Source organism: Plodia interpunctella, chromosome 28 (assembly GCF_027563975.2).
Source record: "Plodia interpunctella isolate USDA-ARS_2022_Savannah chromosome 28, ilPloInte3.2, whole genome shotgun sequence".
NCBI lineage: Eukaryota > Metazoa > Arthropoda > Insecta > Lepidoptera > Pyralidae > Plodia > Plodia interpunctella.
Genome location: NC_071321.1, coordinates 3,664,337 through 3,686,949, shown reverse-complemented (window position 1 = coordinate 3,686,949; position 22,613 = coordinate 3,664,337). Strand labels below are relative to the sequence as shown.

At 36.5% G+C, this 22,613-nt stretch overlaps 1 protein-coding gene across 2 annotated transcripts in view; it reads left to right on the top strand.

Annotated features, from left to right (window-relative positions):
• Positions 1-22,613, top strand: part of LOC128681784 (uncharacterized protein) — a 58,518-nt gene that overhangs the window by 31,794 nt on the left and 4,111 nt on the right. For both annotated transcript variants that reach the window (XM_053765955.2, XM_053765954.2), the window contains exons 8-20: positions 1,761-1,896; positions 3,157-3,274; positions 4,372-4,564; positions 6,190-6,349; positions 7,035-7,273; positions 7,900-8,150; positions 8,257-8,413; positions 10,005-10,047; positions 11,170-11,292; positions 11,705-11,823; positions 13,149-13,509; positions 14,189-14,342; positions 14,905-15,076. In XM_053765955.2, the coding sequence (XP_053621930.1) occupies positions 1,761-1,896; positions 3,157-3,274; positions 4,372-4,564; positions 6,190-6,349; positions 7,035-7,273; positions 7,900-8,150; positions 8,257-8,413; positions 10,005-10,047; positions 11,170-11,292; positions 11,705-11,823; positions 13,149-13,509; positions 14,189-14,342; positions 14,905-15,076 (2,226 nt within the window). The remainder of the gene's footprint in view (positions 1-1,760; positions 1,897-3,156; positions 3,275-4,371; positions 4,565-6,189; positions 6,350-7,034; positions 7,274-7,899; positions 8,151-8,256; positions 8,414-10,004; positions 10,048-11,169; positions 11,293-11,704; positions 11,824-13,148; positions 13,510-14,188; positions 14,343-14,904; positions 15,077-22,613) is intronic.

Genomic DNA, 22,613 nt, shown 5'->3' with positions numbered 1-22,613 from the left:
CATAGTATTTTCAAAGTTTCTTTTCAAAAATATAGGGCGCAAATTCATCTCTGCCTGTGTCCTTTTAAAATTTATCTTAATCTTAACTAATATTATTGTTTGTTTGTTACCTCTTTACGATATATCTACTCAATCAATCTTCTTGAAATTTTTCATACGTGTAGTTTGAAGTATAGAGAAGGACATAGGGGTACTTAGGTACCTTTAATCTCGGAAAATAACTATTTACGTGGGCAAAAGCTATTATGTAATAAAACATATTATCATTGTGTTAGTACCGTATCACAAAACTCAAGTCTCGATCTCGAACTTATTTTGGGACTAAGTCAATTTGTGATTTGTCAAATATATTTTATTATTATTGTTATGTTGGTACGCATTTTCAGTCACGGGTCCATTGGAACATTGAGGCTTTCATATTTTATCCCGGAAAAAATACACTGTTCCTATGGGAAATCCACGCGGGAGAAGCCGCGGGCAAAAGCTAGTACATATATAAGCAATCAATATTGAAGATATAAGAGTTACATAATGACAATGATTCATCAAATTTTGTAGATCTAAGAGTTATAGGCCTTCAATTCAAGGTAAAACTTTGATTTGTCTTTATTCGACAGCCATTAATAGTGCGTAGTGTGTAATTAAAAATGTTTTTCATTTATTTCGGCCCAACTTTTGAATTCATAAAAGGTATTTATATGCTTTTTGTGAATTTCTCTGCGAAAGCGGATTACACATTATTTTCATACAAACTTTCACCCCCTATTGTTAGTCGATTGGCGGTTGATTTTTGAAATAAAAGTACACAGTAAATAGTCTTGATAATTATCAACTTTTGTTACTTTTAGTGTTGTAATAGTTTGGATTCTCATAATATTTGGTGGTTAAACTGAATCTATATAATTATAACTGTATAAAGACAGTTATATCTATATTATAATAATTTTTAAATTTAATTTATATACTGTATGATTCCATAGACTAAAAAATATCGTTTAAGACTTTTTACAAACATAATATGGTTTTTCTTGAAATAAATGACGATTATTATCTCTCAAGAGTTTCACGGGCCGTATCCCGGTGCTTTCAGGCTTGCATGGGCCCATGGGTCCAACATGTAGACGCCTTGTGAGATGTTTGATCTAAGATTGTGTGGGACACAAACCAAAGCGTGCTCGCAAGCACACCACGGAGATGTACTTGCGAACAATTTTTAGAAAGTGCAGGACTATTGGAATATAACGTGTGGGGGGGCTATTGGGTTGAATAGGCTTGTTTTCAAAACCATTACTTTGTATTTGTGTTTACAATGCGGTGTTAAAAAATCAATCCTACATTTGTTTTCAATATAAGTACAATTTAATCTAATGGTACCTATGGACTAAAAGAATAAAAGTATTTACAACATAAATCACTGCAAGTTAAAGTTAAAAATTATAATAAATAAATAAATATATTAGGACAAATCACACAAATTGAGCTAGTCCCAAAGTAAGTTCGAGACTTGTGTTATGGGAAACTAACTCAACGATATTTTATAACAAATACATATATAGATAAACATCCAGGACCCAAGTCAATCAGAAAAAGAACATTTTCCATCATGACCCCACAGGGGATCGAAACCGGGACCTCTCGGGTCAGTGGCAAGAACTTTACCTGCGCCACCGAGGTCGTCACTGAATAAAACTAAATAAATACTAAATTAATTTAAATAAATGGTAAAATTGAATCTATATTATAACTGTCTTTATCACCAGGCATCAAATCCAGGCCAATTCGAGTCAGACTGCACAGAGAATTGGTGGCAGCGAGGAATATCAGACAATAGCGTGCATTTCAATGGACGGGTTGGCATCAACACGGACCGGCCCGATGAGTCTTTGGTCTGCAATGGTGAGATTCTTTTTGTCCAAAACTCCAAAAACAAAAATCAAATCGTTCTATCAGAAATTAGGCCTTCACAGGCACGTCATATTCTAAATTAGACATCGCCCGGGGCTACGCTCCCCGATGGAAATTTTGATATTAAATATAGCCTATAGCTATCTTGGATAACGTAGCTTTCTAATGGTTAAAGAATGTTTGAAATCGGTTCGGTAGTTTCGGAGAGTACCCGCCTCAAACATACAAATATACACTCTTTATAATAATACTAATAATATATATAAATATACTCTTTATAATAATACTAGATGTTGCCCGGGGCTTCGTTCCCGTGGGAATTTTGAAATTAAATATAGCCTATAGCAATCTTGGATAATGTATCTTTTTAATGGTAAAAGAATTTTTAAAATCGGTTCGGTAGTTTCGGAGATTACCCGCCTCAATCATACAAACTTACAAACGCTAACCTCTTTATAATAACAGTATCGATTAAACAATATTGATCAAAGTTACAAACTTTGCAAATGTAATTCTAACCACTGCACCCTGTTAACATTATATTTTAATAGATCCATGTGAAAGTCTTTATGAATGGATCGCAGGTCCCTTTTCCGCACTTGGGTCTTCTTTGCGTGTCGATAGCAAATCTAAAAACATTCTTTACATTAGAGCTAGCTATCCTGAACTGTCTCAGTTGTTGTTTCATTCATTAATATCCAGTGTTTGCTAACACTGGTGTCAGATTTTATTCAAATCGTCTGGACTTTTTACTACTACTGACATCTAGTGGCATTCGCACACACAAATATTAAACTAAACTTTCAACCAATGTGCAGGTTTCCTCATGATGTTTTTCCATCACCGGAATCAAGATGTGGTCCACTAGATAGACAAAATAAACGTTTTATCTATCTAGTGGTCTATGAAAATTACTATACACGAGTCTAGAGTATACAAACACATGTGGCACGAGTAGGATTCGAACCTGGGACCTTTCGATCCACAGGCGTCATAACCAACACCAAAATCGCTTTAACTTTACTGTACAACAAGGTCTCTAATAAAAACTATAATTTAAATCCTACACGTGCCACATGTGTTTGTATACTCTAGACTCGTGTATAGAGTCTAGAGTATACAAACACATGTGGCACGAGTAGGATTCGAACCTGGGACCTTTCGATCCACAGGCGTCTTAACCAACACCAAAATCGTTTTAACTTTACTGTACCAAGGTCTCTAATAAAAACTATAATTTATATCCTACAGGTAACCTGAAGGTGATGGGGCGCATCCTCCATCCATCAGATGCTCGCGCCAAACACAACATTGAGGAGTTGGACACGGCACAGCAACTCCGTAATGTCCAGAGCATCAGGGTTGTCAAGTTAGTTCTATCCTAACGTTTTTATTCTTATAATACCAAGCAGGCAAACGGGCATACAAACATCTGGTGTTTAAAACTCATCTGACATTTAAAGAATCTGACAATTGTCGACTAAACCATAATAACTATCCTAATCTATACATATAATAAAAGGTAGTGGGCTATGTCTGTTTCGATTAAAACTATCGTCGATGGAATCGGCAACACAATTTTTTTAATGTTGACGATTTCAGCTGTCGATATTCAATCGATCGACTAAAAGGTAATTCTACTACTAAGACTATTGTTTCTCCAACACTACTCTTAATTCAAAACTAAACCTCGCCCACAAAAACACTCTTCTAATAAATAATTGTTTTTCTTTACCATTGTCCTTTGGGCGAAGTTTCAATTATTCTTGGCCCGAAAGCCGACCCGAAACTCGCGAAAGAGGCCCAAGAAGATGGTTAGGTTAGGATACCTCAGCCCATCCAGTCCGTAGGCTGAGATGAACTGAGCCGGTGTTGACAAATTGAGAACTGCCATCAGGGTCCTTACGTAGTGGCCGGTGGGAAACTTCATAGCGCGTTTTAATTTTGAACAGCGCCATCTAGGGTGCGATGGCGAAAACATTTTTGGGACATGTGCGATTCCACGGGTTCGTCACACATCTCAATAAGACTAGATAGACAAATATACTAGATCGCGATTGGACTAGATCTCTGTTAATAAAATTGAATTATAATCGCACATTGACAAAATGGAAATTGGACGATGTATCAGTTATTCTACTTAGGCTGAGTTTTACTGCGCACGTTAAAGTTAACGTCAAAGTCGCAACCCATTCATTAAACAATCACAAACGATTGTCTAGCTAGAACTAGACTAACGCCGGCTACCTTATCGGCAAAAAGTTCGCCAAACTTGGTGAGTTTGACATAAATATGCTGATATTTCATTGCATTAAAATCTTTCATAGAAACTACACAATATCCAAGAATTCGCGTCGCCATCTGTCCGAGTTCGCCGAAAATGCATAGCCAGTATTGTGTAAATAGAAGTGTTTTGTTTCTTTTTCTTGTTATACGGTGTGAAATGATTATATTTTTTATTATTAGATTCAACTACGACCCGTCGTTCGCCGAGCATTCAGGTCTGCTTGGCTATGACCCCACGGCGACCGCCCCTCAACAAGACACAGGCGTCATTGCTCAAGAGGTCAGGAGGGTGATACCAGAGGCGGTGAAAGAGGCAGGGGACCTGACATTGCCCAATGGAGACACTATACCAAAATTCTTGGTTGTCAACAAGGTAAATGGTCTGACCATGTCATGCAGGAACCTCACAGTTTGCCAAACTTTCGGCGGATTCAGTATACATTGCTGGTTTTTCATTGCGGTAAATGAAAACAGTCATACTAACTACGCAATGTTCACGCATTCGCGTCGGCGTGTGTCCGAGTTCGGCGACAGTGTGGAGCTGAGCTATCATCATCAATTCTTCGTAGCGTGTCGACTCGGCGAGACAAATTGACGAACTCAATTTTAATTTAAAATGTATTATTTTAAAATATTGGTGTGATTGATTGATCAAGAGGTCAGGAGAGTGATGCCAGAAGCGATGAAAGAGTTACCTAGTTTGGAATACATTGATATTAGCTAAGAGAGACACTATTATTTTTATTTTTGGCAACATCTTATATTTGCTTACTCTGATAATAAGTAATTTGAAGTAGAGTCCGATAAAATTTGCAAAATAGTAATTAAAATTTTTCCTTTTATTGAAAGAAAATTCTATAGAAATAAGTAGTATATTTTTACATCATTTCCTATTTGTAAGATTTACATTAACACTGTTATGTTGTGTACACAAAATAAGAAACCAAAGTAAGTTTGTTTGTTATCTCTTCATGCTCTATATAACTGAATCAATCTTCATGAAATTTTGCATACATATAGTTTGAAATATAGAGGACATAGGGTGCCTTTCATCACGGAAAAGCTACCAATTTACTGGTTCACTTCCCGCGTAGACCGTAAACGTCAATCAAGGGGAAAATATCTCTCCTTCCTCAGCGTCAGAGTCTAGGGTCCGAACAATCATGACTGTTCCGAATTCGCGCGTTCGAGAATTTCACGCGGGCGAAGCCTAGTAACATATAAATACATTTGTAGCTAGTGGAATTAATATACAAAGAACGTGAAATTTTTTTAATAGATTGTGTACGTATTTGATATTAATATTTAATTGTAATTTCTTAACAAATCTTAAATAGTTTTTATTAAATATATATAATAATATATATAAATAAATAAATAAATGAGGGCAAATCACACAGATTGAGCTCGCCCCAAAGTAAGTTCGAGACATGTGTTACGGGATACTAACTCAACGATACTATATTTTATAACAAATACATCCAAGACCCGGGCCAATCACAAAAAGATCGTTTTCCATCATGACCCAACCGAGAGGTTGAGTGACAAGAACTTTACCACTGCGCCATCGAGGTCGTCATATGATTGAGCATTTAATGACGACCTCGGCATAGCCGTGATGTACTGTGATAATACCCAAATAGAATATTATTATTTTTATTCGTTTCATCATATATATTTTAAAGTTGTTATTAGATATTTTTGTTGTATTTCAGTCATTAATAATATTCATCCATCTCGACATTGATAATTTGATAATATAATTTTAGGTATATGTTTCGCGGATTTATCTCGAAAATTCTTTTCTGGTAGCGCCATCTTGTTTGGTATCACTGAAAGTCATCGTCAAGGCTCTTCGTCACGGCGTCAAGCTGAGTGGTACTCCTTTTATAGCATATTTAATGTACCTTTGTAATATTAACATTTTGTTCATTTCAGTTAGGAATAAATTTATTTCCATTTCTAATTTTCAATTGAAAGAAAACTGTTCACCGTCAGGACCGCATCTTTATGGAGAACATCGGTGCAGTCAAGGAGCTGTGCAAGGTGACCGGCAACCTGGAGTCCAGGATCGACCAGCTCGAGAGGATCAACAAGAAACTCTGCAAATTCAGCATTTTACAGAGGAGGGACAGCTCACGTTCTAGTGTCAGTAATGGTAAGTTTCTCATGTCACACAGATCACTTTATGCTTTCTGTTGTGATGCGATCATACTGAAGGTCAAAATATAATAGTTCTTCAGCTATATGATCGTCACTTATCCGCAGATCACACAAATTATTACATTCTTGTAGCTCCAGCAGCAAGAAGTGATCCTACTAATTATAAATGCGAAAATTTTGTAAGGATGTATGTATGTTTGTTACTCTTTCACGCAAAATCTGCTGGGCCCCCAATTTACCAAATCTACCAAATTTCCACTGGACCGATTATTATGAAATTTGGTACAAGGATGGAATATACCCTGGAATACCCTGGAATAACACATATAGTACTTTTTATCCCGAAACTCCCACAATGGCGAAGCCCCGGGGCGCAGCTAGTGTATTACAAAACAAAGTACTTTGCTGCGCCTGTCTATTCGTCTGTCAAACTAAACTGAAAGACTGTTGCACGGATTTTCGTGCTGTTTTCACCAGTAGATAGTGTGATTTCTGGGTTTCCTTTAGATGTATAATGTTGTTGTTTTATCTCGAGCGAGGCCGGAACGGCCCGCTAATTTTATTAAAAAAGAACTTAAAATAAATTATTTACAATGTACTTAATTGAGTGAAAACAAGGCAACATAAAAAATGGGATCGTTTGATTTGTCAAGAAGTAATTGAAAATTGTAACTTTCTAGATTCCCGCTACTCAGTCATATCGAGCGCCTCGAAAATCCCAAGCGATGGCAACATTTCAATTGACCACATCCGCGACATCGCGCGCAACATCCGCAAACACGAGTGTTGCCAGAAACTCAGCCACAACTCCCCGAAATACACTAGGAAACAGTGCAAAAACTGCCACGGATCATCTAAATACGGGAAATATTATAATTACAACAAAACTTGTGTGCGTTATTCGAATAAAGATGATAAGGTAATTTGCTACACGGTTTTCTATCGTAATTTTTTGTTTTGTTGTGCAGTAAATTAAGGTTTTTTTTTATTAATTTTATTAATAAAGACAGTATTTTTTACTGTCGTCTGTTTCGCCTTTAGCTGGTATGGTCACATTGTGTTGTCATGGTGTTGCAGTATGATAGCACTGTGTGTTGCACTTTGATAATAACAGTATTTCAATTATATCTATTACTTTATGTTGTTTTTTTTTTTATAAAATAAAAGCTTAAAATAATCATTAGTTCAACTTAAAAATAAAGTATATTTAAAATTAAATTGCATGTGACAATATGCCCAAAAGATTTGCAGCATTGCTAATTTGCACTGCATTACTGAGCCTCTGATCAAAGAAGCCTCCAGCCCTTTGGTCACGAGATGCGTTGACCAGTCTTTGTGATATGTATTTCTAAAATGTTATTAAGCTGATGGATGCTCTTAGTACAATAAAAGTGTGAAGTAGCTCGCTTCTGGCAAGAATATATTTAGTATATAATAGTCGATCATTACCCATATAGAATTGTCATCGACAAGCAAAGAAGAAGTGAAACAAAATATTTTTTAAATCTTTTAAAAAGTAATTATGATTATAATTTCTATTCTAAGGTTGAAAAACTCGAGCCTAGATACGTAGAAGCTGAAGTTAATCGGATCGATAAACTGCCAGAAGACCATTACAGCACTATTTCGAAGAAGAAGGACTTTCTATGGCCTCGGGAAGATGATTTTTCATACGGCAACCCTAGACTGCCGTTCTGTTGTAGGAGGAAAGACGGATATGATGCCAACAGCGAATTGATTTCGAATAAATTCCTGCAGATTGTCATAACGATATTGATTTTTATTATGGCTGTATGGTAAGTGCTTTATTTAAATTTAAGATAGTAGATCTTTTACTCGTATTTTACAAAAAAAAAAATCTCTAGAGCTGAAACAATGAATAATTACCTCATCACTTTACAGCTTAGTAGTGATGTCAGCTCTATACTTCCGCGAGCACCAGGAGCTGCTCTCGATAAAGGAGACGAGACTGCACGAGAAGTACAACAACTACCAGCTCTACAACAAGTTTAACGTCAACAACGCGATCAGGGCGCCATCTGACGCCAACCAGATAAAGGTAACCGACATAATAACTACATAATATAAAACAAAGTCGCCCTTCTCTGTCTGTTTCTAAGCTTTCTTCTTTTAAACTACGCAACGGATTTTTACGAGTTTTTCACTGTTTTCAATTTATTCTCGAAAGTTTATACCTACATATATATATTCACCCGTGCGAAACCGGGTCCGGTTGCTAGATTAATTTAAGAAAGACACAATACAAAGCGCCATCAATATTAGCATCAGCATAGAAAAGGACGTTGCTTATTTGAAACATATCAATCACATATACGATGAACAGTGTGGGTCCCAGGACTAAGCCTTGGGAGACTCCAGCATTTTGGAATCAAATCATGATCATTCTACAGTGACCCTTAATATGTTTCCTGTAAAAGCTACCTGGGAATACACACAATCTCTCGGGAACTCCGTACGAAGTTAATTTGGAGAGAAACACATTATGTGCTAAATACGATCAAAAGCATTCACGACGTCTAAACTGAAGGTCATTCCATAAATCAAATTGATATATATTATAACGATCCCTATCCCTAGATCATTGATTTAATCAATGATCTAGGGCATCCATATATCATCCCATATGATCTATATGATATGATCCTATATGATAATGATGATTTAATCAATGATCTAGGACATCGTCCAGTTGTCAAATGTAACTGGATTGTGTCATTCTATCCGACAGCTATTCAGTACGGCAACCCACTGGTTGGTATCAGAGGTTTCTTATCCCGTGAGCATCGTAGGAGCTACTCTCGATTGAGGAGACGAATTGTAATATAGATATAAGCTAAATAGCTTATCGTTTAGCGAAATATGATATGCAATAGATTACGACGACGAATAACGATGTAAATTCATCCTCCTAATTTTTAATATATGTATAAGACCTATATTTGTTAATTGACGTCCTTGGAGAAAAGGCTGCGGTGAAGTTTGTTGCGCCGCTTCCTCTTCACCTGCGCTTTGGAAGCCGGCAGTTGACTTAGTTTAAGTAATTTTTGACGTCAATAAGTGATGTATATCATCCTAAATTGAACAAAGAATTTTGAATTTGAATTTACGCTAGTGGACATCTGTCAGATGACAGTTGCCTACTAGCGTAATCTATTATACCTATATCAGATTTCGTAACGATCACTGTTGAGAAGAAGGAAGAAAGAAATTCATTTAAACAGTATCTCTACTCTTCTTCTTCTTGACCTTATCCCACTCATGTGGGATCGGCACAGTATGTAAGTTCCTTCCATTTTGTTCTGTCATTTGCCATGTCCATTGATACTCCTCTCCTGTTCATACTATCCTTGACACACTCCATCAATTTCTTCTTAGGTCTTCCTCTATTCCTGGAACCCTTTACTTCCCCTTTGAGTGACGTGATTTTCATCTCTTCTTAAAATATGCCCGTATTATTATTTAAACAGTATCTTTCCTTATTTATTGTTTGTGTTTTATATTTAAAAAAATAAGATTTTCAAACGGCTACACGCCATAAAGACTTGAAATGAAACCTCTAAACCTGAGTTGTTATACATCGATGATCTAAAGAATAGCAAGAATACTAATAGTTTGTTATCTTGTTACAGAATTCGAAACCATCGTTAAATGATTCAAAGAAGACTGTAAAGGGTGAGTGTAACCACTGAAATTAATATCAGACGGCGAAGTACGGGTATGCATTTCACTTCACAATATCGATTCGAAGTGAGATGCAGCGAACCAATCACATTGCTGTGTGGTTGACGTTGCGTCACAACGGCGCGCTGTGATTGGTTAGCTGCGTCTCAGTGCAAGTCGACTCGATGGTGGTATGTAAATAGCAAAGTCGCACTACCCACACAGTACTACATAAAGATAAATAAAAATAAATATATTAGAACAAATTACACAGATTGAGCTGGCCCCAATATAAGTTCTAGACTTGTGTTATGGGATACTAACTCAACGATACTATATTTTATAACAAATACATATATAGATAAACATCCAAGACCCGACCGGGGATCGAACCCGGGACCTCTCGGTTCAGTGGCAAGAACTTTACCACTGCGCCACCGAGGTCGTCAAAGATATGGTATTAATTTGTTTTAAATGTCATATTATAGCATATTTTTGACAAGTAATAAATTTGTCAAAAATATGCAATAAAAGAAAGTCTTCTGCCGCGTCTGTTTGTCTATTTGCGATAAGCTCAAAAACTATGGCACGAATTTTCATGAGATTTTCAACTGTGTGATTTCTGAAGAAGGTTTAGGGGTATAATATAATTTCATAACGATCCGTCCCGTAGATTTCGCGTGAAAGAGTAACAAACATACATAAAATAAAAATAAATAAATATATTAGGACAAATCACACAGATTGATTTAGCCCCAAAGTAAGTTCTAGACTTGTGTTATGGGATACTAACTCAACGATACTATATTTTATTACAAATAGGTACATATATAGATAAACATCCAATACCCGGGCCAGTCAGAAAAAGATCATTTTCCATCATGACCCGACCGGGGATCGAGGCTGGGATCTCTCGGTTCAGAGGCAAGCACTTTACCACTGCGCCACCGAGGTCGTCAACTTACTTTACATAAAAACATACGTGCATCTCTTTTTTTACTGCTTTCTTTGTATGTGTTTTCTTTTTACAATAAAGCGTTTACAAACCAACAAATTTATTAAAAATATTTATCTACTTACCAAATGGGCATGAACAATGTTACTGATTATATAGTTCAATTATTTCTTCTGCAGACAAAGGAACCCACAAGACGACTCAGGAGTACACCACCATCCCCCCTCTGGATCCGCCACACACAGCCAGCACTATACTAGTGCACACTTCAAGAAGCTATCTCAACAACTATATCAGCAACAGTGAGTAACCAATAGGCTGTTTTTCAAGGTCTAAAATTAAAAAAAAAATACTTATTTATTATTATCATAATAAATAAGTAATTTTTTATATATATTCACGGAATTTATAGACTGACACATTGCAGATAGATGATTTTACAATGAGTTAAAATTGGGGAAGTCAATTTAAAAATTGATAATTATTAACAAAACCCGCCCACCAAAAAGTATCATGAAAACTTTATGAATATGTTATTCCATTTTTCTACCCACGTACCAAATTTCATAACAACCCGTCCAGTAGATTTTGCGTGAAAGAGTAACATACATCCTCACAAACTTTCGCTTTTATAATATTACTAGAATGTTGTTAATTGTACATTAAGTACTCATATAGTGAATGTCGATTTAAAAAGTATAACAACTTCCGCAGACATCGAGCAAACGTCACAAGTGCCAGTCGACCCCCCTCTGGTGTCGTCTCGCACGTCTGACGTCATCGGTGCGGGTTGTGCCTTCCCCAATATCAACGAACTCGATCCTGATTGCCAGGTAAACCGCGGTAACACGTGATTCTGAGAATGTTATAATTTGACCGCTGTGGCCGCGCGCTGTCATTACAATTTTTCCAATTTTAACAAAGACAAGAATTAGTTTTGCAATCTGACTTAGAAATAATGAATCTGTACTATGGTAATGTCAATTTTACGAATGATTGATTTTAGAAATTATTTCTTCTTCAAGAAAATTGACGGATCGTAATGACACGCCGTGAAATCCACCCATTGCTCAATCGCCCTGCGTCGCTTTGACGTCCGTTGACAGATGAACGCAGAATCTACACACGTCAATGTCAAACAGAAAACAAATGTCAAAACGGAGCACGACTGAGCAGTGCGGCATATAAGCATTAAGGCGCTTTCTAACCATACACTATCGCCAACATCCCAATTTTATCAATTTCTTTTATATATAACGAAACATAAAAACATATTTTAAAGAATTTTAGTAGATAGTATTATAGTTCTCTATAAAACAATGTGGAGTCACAGTTTACTAAATGAATTATGGTGGCTACCAATTTAGATTTAGTCAACTGTGACTACACTGTGTAATGGAAATCTATAATACTTTATAATAAACTTCTATCGGTGACCAGAAGACCTATCACTAAACATACAAACACGTAGCACGTTACTAACGTCCACATGCTGTCTCTTTTTCTCATATCGTGTGGGCATCGTGTAATAGAAAGAGGAAGCGTGTGGACGCAATGACGTGATACGTGTATGTTTCATGGTAGGCCTACCCGATAGCGTTGTTGGTGTCCATGGGCTGTGGTGTTTGCTTACCATCAGGCAACCTGCATACTCGTTTGCTTACTAATTTATAAAAAAATATATATTAAATTTTTCTATAACAAAATATTTCCTACGAATTATTGGTAAAATTTTAAATTACATTTTTTTTTAATGCTGCATCTAAAGGATTTTATACACATTTCGAAATGGATCGAAACCTGTATGGTAAGTAATCTACACATGCTTCGAGTACTTGGTACTTTTTACCTTTAACTGGTAAGTAAATAGTGGAAATGGGCGGGACACTTGGTTAGAAGAAAAGACCATCGATGGACGAAAGCAGTAACGGAGTGGTAGCCGAGACAGGAACAGAGACCGGTTTGTAATCCAGCTGCTGGTCAGACGACATTGTATCACGGAAAAGTGATGGCTGAGACTGGCACAGGACCGTAGGAAGTGCCGCGAAAAGTGGAAGGCCTATACTCATGATAGCAACAAAATTACACAACAAAAATCCTTCAAATTATTTAAATAACAATATAATTTAATAATGACATCGTGATCTTTATACCACAGACATCCTGCGGCATCGACGCGCCTCAAACATACGAAAACCAAGACACAGACAGGGCCAAATCTGAAAAGGATAACGAAACCTTCGCAAAACCAATAGAACCATTCAAAGAAAAACTACCAAACATACCTGACACGCCAGAAAAGAATAACTCGGAATCATTGAAAATTGATGAAGCATTGAAAGTTCAACTACATGATGAGATAATCGCCGAGTCGAATCTTCTAGAATCGACCAAACAGAATGTAACGGAGGGTAGGATGAGAAGGGCTGTGAGCTTCGGAGTGGTGAAGCGGGTCTCCAGGCAGACGAATCAAGCTGTGCTGAAGAGCTCGTCTGAGGAATTGAATTTGAGCGAATCGGGTAAGATTGAATTTTATTGTATTATCTAGAGGCGTGTGGTTATATACAATAGGACCAATCTATATCCTCTCGTGGATGTCGTACAAGGAGGCTAAGGGAGACATAGCCAAGACAGCTGCTAGGCAATAGTAGCTCAATGAGGTTTGACGTCAAGCAGGCGGCCGGTTGTAATAATAAATAAATATATATATTAGGACAAATCACACAGATTGAGCCAACCCAAAGTAAGTTCGAGACTTGTGTCATGGGATACTAACTCAACGATACTATATTTTATAACAAATACATATATAGATAAACATTCAAGACCCGGGTCAATCAGAAAAAGATCATTTTCCATCATGACCCAACCGGGGATCGAAACCTGGACCTCTCGGTTCAGTGGCAAGAACTTTTCCACTGCGCCACCGAGGTCATCGAATTTTTATCCTAATGGTTGACCGCGAACTTTGTGATGTCACAAGTTCTAATGTAACTGGGAACGTACCGAGTTTCACCTTTTACGACACAACCATAGCCTTTTCCTTTATTTGCTCCACACATTCAATTTATTTCTCTACTATCTTGCACACTGTCTATCACCTTATTCAACTCCCATAGGTAAACTGGCAGACAATGCTTATCGTAAAATATATTTTGAGCGCAAAAAAACTTTTGATAAATGATTCATTATTTCCAGAATGTGACGATATCAGCGTCGGCATCTTCAGCCAATCAATCACGAACGCTTCTCTCTTCGTCGAGGAGGTCTGTCCTGGCGTTTCACACATCTTCAATTACACAATCATATTGTCCCACTGTCTCAATCACAAGAACATCGATATTATATTCAGGTAAATTATTTATAGTCACTTTTTCATTTCATAGTATTGTGTAATTTGTACAAAAGATTCTCAATATTGTGTAAAATTCCTAGTTCTGTAGTAACTTTCGACCGCGGCTTCGCCCGCGTCAATTACTCAGAGAAAGCGGAACAGACACAATTTTCACACAAACTTTCAACCCCCATTAACCAATAATTTGGAAGTCGATTTTTTTTTAAATATAGCTTATATTTGAACGGCAGTTTTCAACGATATGCCTACAAAATCGATCTACAATCGAACAGACAGATAGACATACAGAAAAGTATGGATACACCAGCCCGCTGGTCCCACAAAAAAGCGATAGATAAGACTGACAGGACCGTAAAAAGTGGCGCGAAAAAAGGATGACCTATACATGAGTATAGGTCATCCTTTTTTCGCGCCACTTTTTTCAAAATTTTCAGCCTATATCAATCGACCGAATGATGACATTTGGTCGATTGATATAGGCTGAAAATGATGATAACAGAAAATATTAACAAAACTAAACATAATAAAATAAATTAAAATTGAACACAAACCTCTCCAGGTCAATGAAACACAACCACTTCCAACGATGTGACCTTTACGACTGCAAACATGACGTGAACTGTCGCAAGCTGATTCTGAGCGGGGAAAAATGGTCTGCTAAGATGCCACTACACGCTGATTGCAACGTGGACAGTGTCATGAGAATCAGGACAGCTGTAGTCCAGATCGACGTTAGTATACTTGTCTCTTTTTCTCCTCGCTCGATTACATAATTTTTGACGTGACAACGTCTTAAATTAGGTTGCGGCTGGGAGTCACTTATGAAAAAGTGTAACGCCCGGTAACGTTACGATGAGTCACCGAACGAGAGAGAGGCCCGCCGAATGCCTTGCGTCTCTCTCCCACTCAACTATAATCGGTCTGCCGCGCGCGTAAAAAGACGTTGTCACGTAAAATCTTCGCCCATAAAACCGACTTTACAGGAGTTATGTCGCCATAATCCGACATCAAACAATGGCCCTTATTATAATTAGGACATTAAGATAAAACTCATGTAACTTCCTGGTAATGATACCAGGAAACATTAGCAATAAGAACCATTGTTATAAGATAATATATAAGCTTCAAGATAGAATTAAAGTTAGTCCGATCCTGCTCTTCAAGCTGATCACACACATACATTATCTTTTATTGTATTAAAGTCTCTTTTTAAAAAGACTATCTACCGATCCCCACACATAACTGGCGCAGTCGGCAAGCGCGTATATCGGTAGCGAATTCGTGAAAAAAAGTTTCAAGAAATCGACTCCGTACGCGAAAAGAACCTACAGTGGGAGCAGATAGCCGAGAAAGCAGACAGCAGTTAAGAAGACAGCCGGACTCGCAACATCTTCAAGCCTCCAAATTGGCAATGCTCGTGGGGTAAGCATAAAACTCTTTTACTCCCGAGACTTCCCTGAAAAACCTTTCCTGTCACACGTTCCGCATTGTTGTGGTATCACGAGTGTCAGGGTATTAGTGTTGTGAAAATAATTTTCACACATTTGTGACGACTTCCTTGTCTTTGTGTTCTTTTTACTCGTTAGATTAAAATGGCTTCCGATAAGAAAAACCTAGGTGAGGGGTCCTTCGTGGAAGAAAAGCCAGCAGTATGCGCTGATCTTTCCACATTCGCGAAATTGTTACCTACATATGATGGCAACAAAAGAACCCTTGCATTTTATATAGAAAGTGTAGAAAATGCATTAAATTTAATTGTAAACAGTAGAGATGATCAATACATCTGTTGTTTAATTAGAAATAAATTGACAGGTAGAGCTGTTGAGGCGCTATCTCAAAGCCCAGGTGCTAAAACCTGGCCGGAAATTAAAAACGCATTACATAGAAAGTTTGGCGAATTTCGTACCGAACTGCAATTGGTCCAAGAATTAATTCAAACAAATAGAGAAAATAATTCCTTAGAAGCATTTGGCGATAAGATTAGAAATTAGTACATTAATATCCATAGAACCTACTAAACGTACCTATTACGAGCAAATGGCCTTAGATACGTTCTTAGACAAATTGAATCCCATTACAGCTATTCTTATTCGATTAAAACATGTAGAAAACCTAGAACAAGCGATTACAGTAGCTAAACAAGAAGAAACAAAATTACGCAATAGGCGAATGCAACAGAATAAATCAAACCCTTCAAAAAATGCCACGAGCACAAATAAAACGTCGTTCCAACACAAACCAAATACTTTCCAGAAAAAAGATAAATTCAAAAAACTTTCGGAAAATTCGGAAAATAAAAATAAAATACACTATCAGGAAATAGACTATGATGAAGAAGAACAGCAACCCTCCGAGGAAGACCTCGAGGAAAATCCACATGAGGAAACCTTAGACGAAAATTTTCTGTTGGAGGTGGAAGAACACCTAGCAACGTAGTTTTCATGAACAATATACAAAACTACAGTCGCCTCCCTTACATTTATATAAGTGAATTAGGAGGGCGATTTTTAATAGATACAGGAGCCTCACAATCCCTCATAAGCCCGAAAGTTGTAAAAATCATAAATAAAGATCACATAAAAATAGAAAATGAAACACATTATATTAAAACTGCACATGCCACATCAAAACACAAACAAGTAGCACATATAAAATTGCCAAAAAAATTATTTAATGACAATATTATACACAAATTTCTAATTTTTAATTTTGATTCGGACTTCGTAGGCTTGTTAGGATTAGATCTGCTGGTTCCCTTAAACTGTAAAATAGACATTAAAAACATGAAACTTCGCACAAATAAAGCTAATATTAACATTAGAGATGATATAAAATCTTTTACAAAAATAGGACCCAAATGTGAACAGGTAGTTAATTTATTGTGTAACTACCAAGAGGGAGATTATTTCTCAAGCGGTATTTCAACAAAAAGTGGTCTCATATTACAACCAGCGATAGTCTCAGTGAAAAACGGAAATATGTTAACAACAGTTATTAATAAGTCTGACAGAACCATAATGTTGAAAAATAGTTGCCACCTTAATTTACAAAGACTAAACATTAAAAAAAAATTTCAACCCAAAAGAATTAAATCAAAAAATAATAATAACACTAATGTTGACGAATTACTAAAAAACAATTTAAATAGACTACGGACGGAACATATGAATACAGAGGAATATCGCGAAATTAAAAAATTGTGCTATAATTATCGCGACATTTTCCATTGTGAAGACATACCTTTAACGTTTACACACGAAATTAAACACAAACTAAGACTAACAGAGGACAAACCGATTTTTGTAAGAAATTATAGACAAGCCCCAAAACAAAAAGAAGAAATAAAAAAACAAATAAATAAACTTTTGGAACAAAATATAATACGAGAAAGTAATTCCCCGTGGTCATGCCCAGTACACATTGTGCCAAAAAAAATTGACGCTACTGGCGAACAAAAGTACAGACTTGTCATAGATTACAGAAAACTAAATGACAAAACAATAGAAGACAAGTATCCACTCCCAAACATAGATGATATCCTAGACAAATTAGGGCGCGCACAATATTTCTCAACCATTGATCTAGCATCTGGATATCATCAGGTAGAGATGCAGGAAAACGATATAGAAAAAACAGCATTTTCCATAGAACGAGGTCACTATGAATTCCTAAGAATGCCCTTTGGTCTAAAAAACGCACCCAGTACGTTCCAGAGACTAATGGACTCAGTATTACGTGGAATAGATAATGTTCTTACCTACCTTGATGACGTCATCATCTACTCTACTTCCCTACAAGAACACCTAGATAAATGCAAGCAAGTATTCGACAGATTCAGGACTCATAACTTAAAAATTCAATTAAATAAATCAGAATTCTTACAGAAACAAGTAAAATTCCTAGGTCACACTTTAACAGATAAAGGTCTTCAACCTAACGAAGATAAGATAGCAGCCGTAAAAAAATTTCCAATCCCTAAAACGCAAAAAGAAATAAAATCCTTCCTAGGACTGGTGGGATATTACAGGAAATTCATTCAGGATTTTGCAAAACTAACAAAACCACTCACTAAATGCTTAAAAAAAGGCAGTAAAATCGAAATAACTGAAGAATACAAACAAGCATTCGAAAAATGTAAAGAAGTACTTATTAACGCACCAATTCTTCAGTATCCAGATTTTCAGAAATCATTTATCTTGACAACAGACGCATCTGATGTAGCTATAGGTGCAGTTCTTTCTCAAGGTCAATTAGGCCAAGATAAACCAGTCGCGTACGCTTCACGTACTTTATCCGATACAGAACAAAGATACTCCACTATAGAAAAAGAATTACTCAGCATAGTTTGGGCTATTAAATATTTTCGCCCGTACCTTTATGGTAAACGTTTCACCATATATACAGACCACCGCCCACTAACGTGGATCATGTCAATAAAGGACCCTAATTCAAAACTCACGCGTTGGCGACTACGATTAGCAGAATATAACTTCGACGTACAATACAAAAAAGGGAAAACTAACACAAATGCAGACGCCCTCTCCAGAGTCCAATTATTACATCACAACACCGGAATTTTGGATAATAACGCAGAACCAAGTACCTCAGCCATTGACGAGGACATAACAAATATAGACATACGTACCCTATTAAATATACCAATCACGCCCGAACCATTACAACAAGGTCAAGAAAATCTTGAACAAATAAATATGGAACTCACACCGCAACCTCAAAACACGGAAATGGAAACGACTAAGGACAAAATACCAATAATAGATGACGCCATTGACAGACAATCGAAACAATTCCACATACGAAAAACACCCGGAAATCATTATAGAATTGACGACAGATCAAAAGGAAAAATAAGCATAAAGGACGTTTGGATACCTATAAATAATACAAAAGAACAAATAATAAAATTCCTTAAAGAACATACAATCCCAGACAGAATTTTCCACTGTTTCTTCCACAACGAAGAATTCTACCCATTGTTCTGTGACGTTTATAAAGACGTCTTTAGTAATCGCGGCCCAAAATTAATACGATGTAAAAATAGAGTCACTTTAATAGAAAGCATTTCGGAACAAACAGATATTATACGAAAGTACCACGAAGGAAAAACAATACATAGAGGAATACAAGAAACTTATAAACATATACACAGAAACTACCATTGGCCAAAAATGCTAGCGTCTATACAACACTTTATAAATAAATGTGACAAGTGCCTAAAAAGCAAATACGAACGCAATCCCTTAAAACTACCACTCTCGTTGACAGAAACTCCCCATAAACCTATGGAACACATGTTCATGGACTTATATAGTAGTGGAAGTACAACCTTTCTTACTATTATAGATAATTTCACAAAATATGCTCAAGCCATACCATTAACAGCCTCTACAAGTATACACATAGCGGAAGCACTACTCAACATATTCTCGGTAATAGGGATACCAAAGAAACTAACAACGGACTCAGATTCAAAATTCAATAATGAAGTAATTACAGAAATTTGTGCAATACACAACATATACATACACTTCACCACTCCATACAACCCCAATTCAAATTCACCTATTGAAAGGCTACACTCAACCTTAGCGGAAATGATAAGAGTGCAAAGAATCACAGATAAGGACGATCCAGTTAACACCATGAAATACGCTATCATAGCTTACAACAATACGATCCATTCAGCAACCGGATTCACCCCCTTCGAACTTTTATATGGTCATACTGATAGTCGAAACCCTTTAGAACTTTATTGCCCAAAAGAATTTTACCAGGAATATGTCCTGAAACATAAACAAATAATGGAAAGCACACAAAAATTAATAAATGAAAAGTTAACACACGAAAAGAAGCAAGTAATAGATAAAGCAAACAAAAATACAGAAATAGCAAATTTTAAAGTTGGCGACATTGTGTATAAACAGGTAGCAAAAACAGCAAGAAATAATAAGCTCGAGCCTAAATACCTAGGCCCGTACACAATAATACGCATTCACCCACAACAAATAGCTGAAATAGTAGGAAAACACGTAAACGCGAAAACAATTAGAGTTCATTTTCGTTTATTAAGGCGACCTGAAAATGTTTCAGGAACGCCATCTCCCTCCTCGCAGTGCTCGGATTCGCCGCCGCAGCAGCAATCATACAGCCAATAGATAATCACAATGGGATACTAGTATTAACGGAAGCTAAGGCACAGTATCAAATAGATACGTACCATATAGCAGTAGTATATAACACATCTAGTTTAAGAGACATATATATAGAGATATGCAGTAATTATTATACCATGCGATTAAAGCAGAATAGTACTATAAGTAATCTAACAATTAACAAGCAAATAGAATACCTCATTAACATTATAGAAAGTAGACTACTTTATTTAGGTTTAGAAAAAGTAGGTCTTAGGCCTAGTTATAGGAATAAAAGAGGCCTTGTAGATGGATTAGGATCGGTAATCAAAGCTATTACAGGAAATTTAGACCAAAACGATGCCATGCAGTTTAACAGCGAAATTAAAACAATCCAAACAGCAATTAATAATAATAAATCAAATCAAAGACGAACAATAAGCATTATGCAGGATTTCATGAAAGATTTTGAAAGAAATATTAGGTACATAAAGAAAAATCAAGAGGAAATTAGCAAAGCCATAAAAGAATACTCAAAACAAAGAAATGATATTCAAAACGACTTTTTAATTAAAAATATTTTAACTAACATAGAGACATCGCTCCAGCAGCTCTACGATAGATTAGAAGTATTAGAAAATGCAATAACATTTGCTCATCTTAAGAAAATGCATCCTAGTATTATAGACCCAACCTACCTATTAGAAGAATTAAATTTAATACAAAATGAAATAAGCGGATATCTGGCGTTTCCTCCAAATATGGAAAACATCCACCTATGGGAAAAAGCCATAATAGTAAAAGCATACAGCGACAATGAAACACTCACCTTTATTCTCGATGTGCCACTCGTTGCGGAACAACCCTACAACCTCCTTCACCTATACTCCATCCCTAACGCAAATAATACAATACTTATACCCAAATATCCTTTCCTTGTCTTGGGAAATACTGAGTTCGCATACCCTCACGACACATGCATCGAAATCACAGAGGATGACGTCATCTGCAAACACTTAGAATGGCAAACATTATTACACTCCAACGACTGCATAGCCCAACTCATTCAACATCAAGAACCACAGAACTGCACTTACGCGACGGCTACCTATGACAATAATTTAGTGCAGCAAATAAAAGAAAACAGCTGGATAGTGATAATCAAACAAGAAGAGGTAATAAAAACTACTTGCAATAACGACGTGCAATACCAACGAAGCAAAGGAGTTTTCCTAATTACCACAGACAGCAACTGCAGAGTACAAATCCCAAATAAAATACTTGAAACACATCAACGATTTGTAAACATTAGAGAAACCATACCACTACCACATGCACACCTGACACCTAAGCCTTCGGAGATTAGGGTTAACCTGGAAAATATACAGCTAGATAACCTGAAGGACATCCTGAGCCACGCAGAAGAAATGGAATTACCAGACGAAGACTTCACCATCGTCTCCAACACACCAAGCTGGCCATCTATCCTCCTGTACATCATAATACTCCCAACAATAATAGGAGTAGCAGTACGCAAGTTCTGGTGGAAACCAAGATCGGCGAATATCCAGACTCCAGTTCCTGAAGCTGAAGAGATCCAGCTCCAGCCACAGTCGTCGATACGCCTTCATCTTAAGGGGGGAGGAGTTATGTCGCCATAATCCGACATCAAACAATGGCCCTTATTATAATTAGGACATTAAGATAAAACTCATGTAACTTCCTGGTAATGATACCAGGAAACATTAGCAATAAGAACCATTGTTATAAGATAATATATAAGCTTCAAGATAGAATTAAAGTTAGTCCGATCCTGCTCTTCAAGCTGATCACACACATACATTATCTTTTATTGTATTAAAGTCTCTTTTTAAAAAGACTATCTACCGATCCCCACACATAACTCAGGCAACCATTTTTTTCATCCCATTATTGTTTTCAAATATAAGTTAAAAAGCATGTGTAACAAATCAAAAAACAAATCTTTGAATCAAATATTTAAATACCGCTGCGCCACTGAATAGTTGAATTCAAAATGTTTAAATTTAATATAATGAACAATGTTACCATGTCTTTTTATGACTTTACAACAACAATATAAATTAAAATATATGTA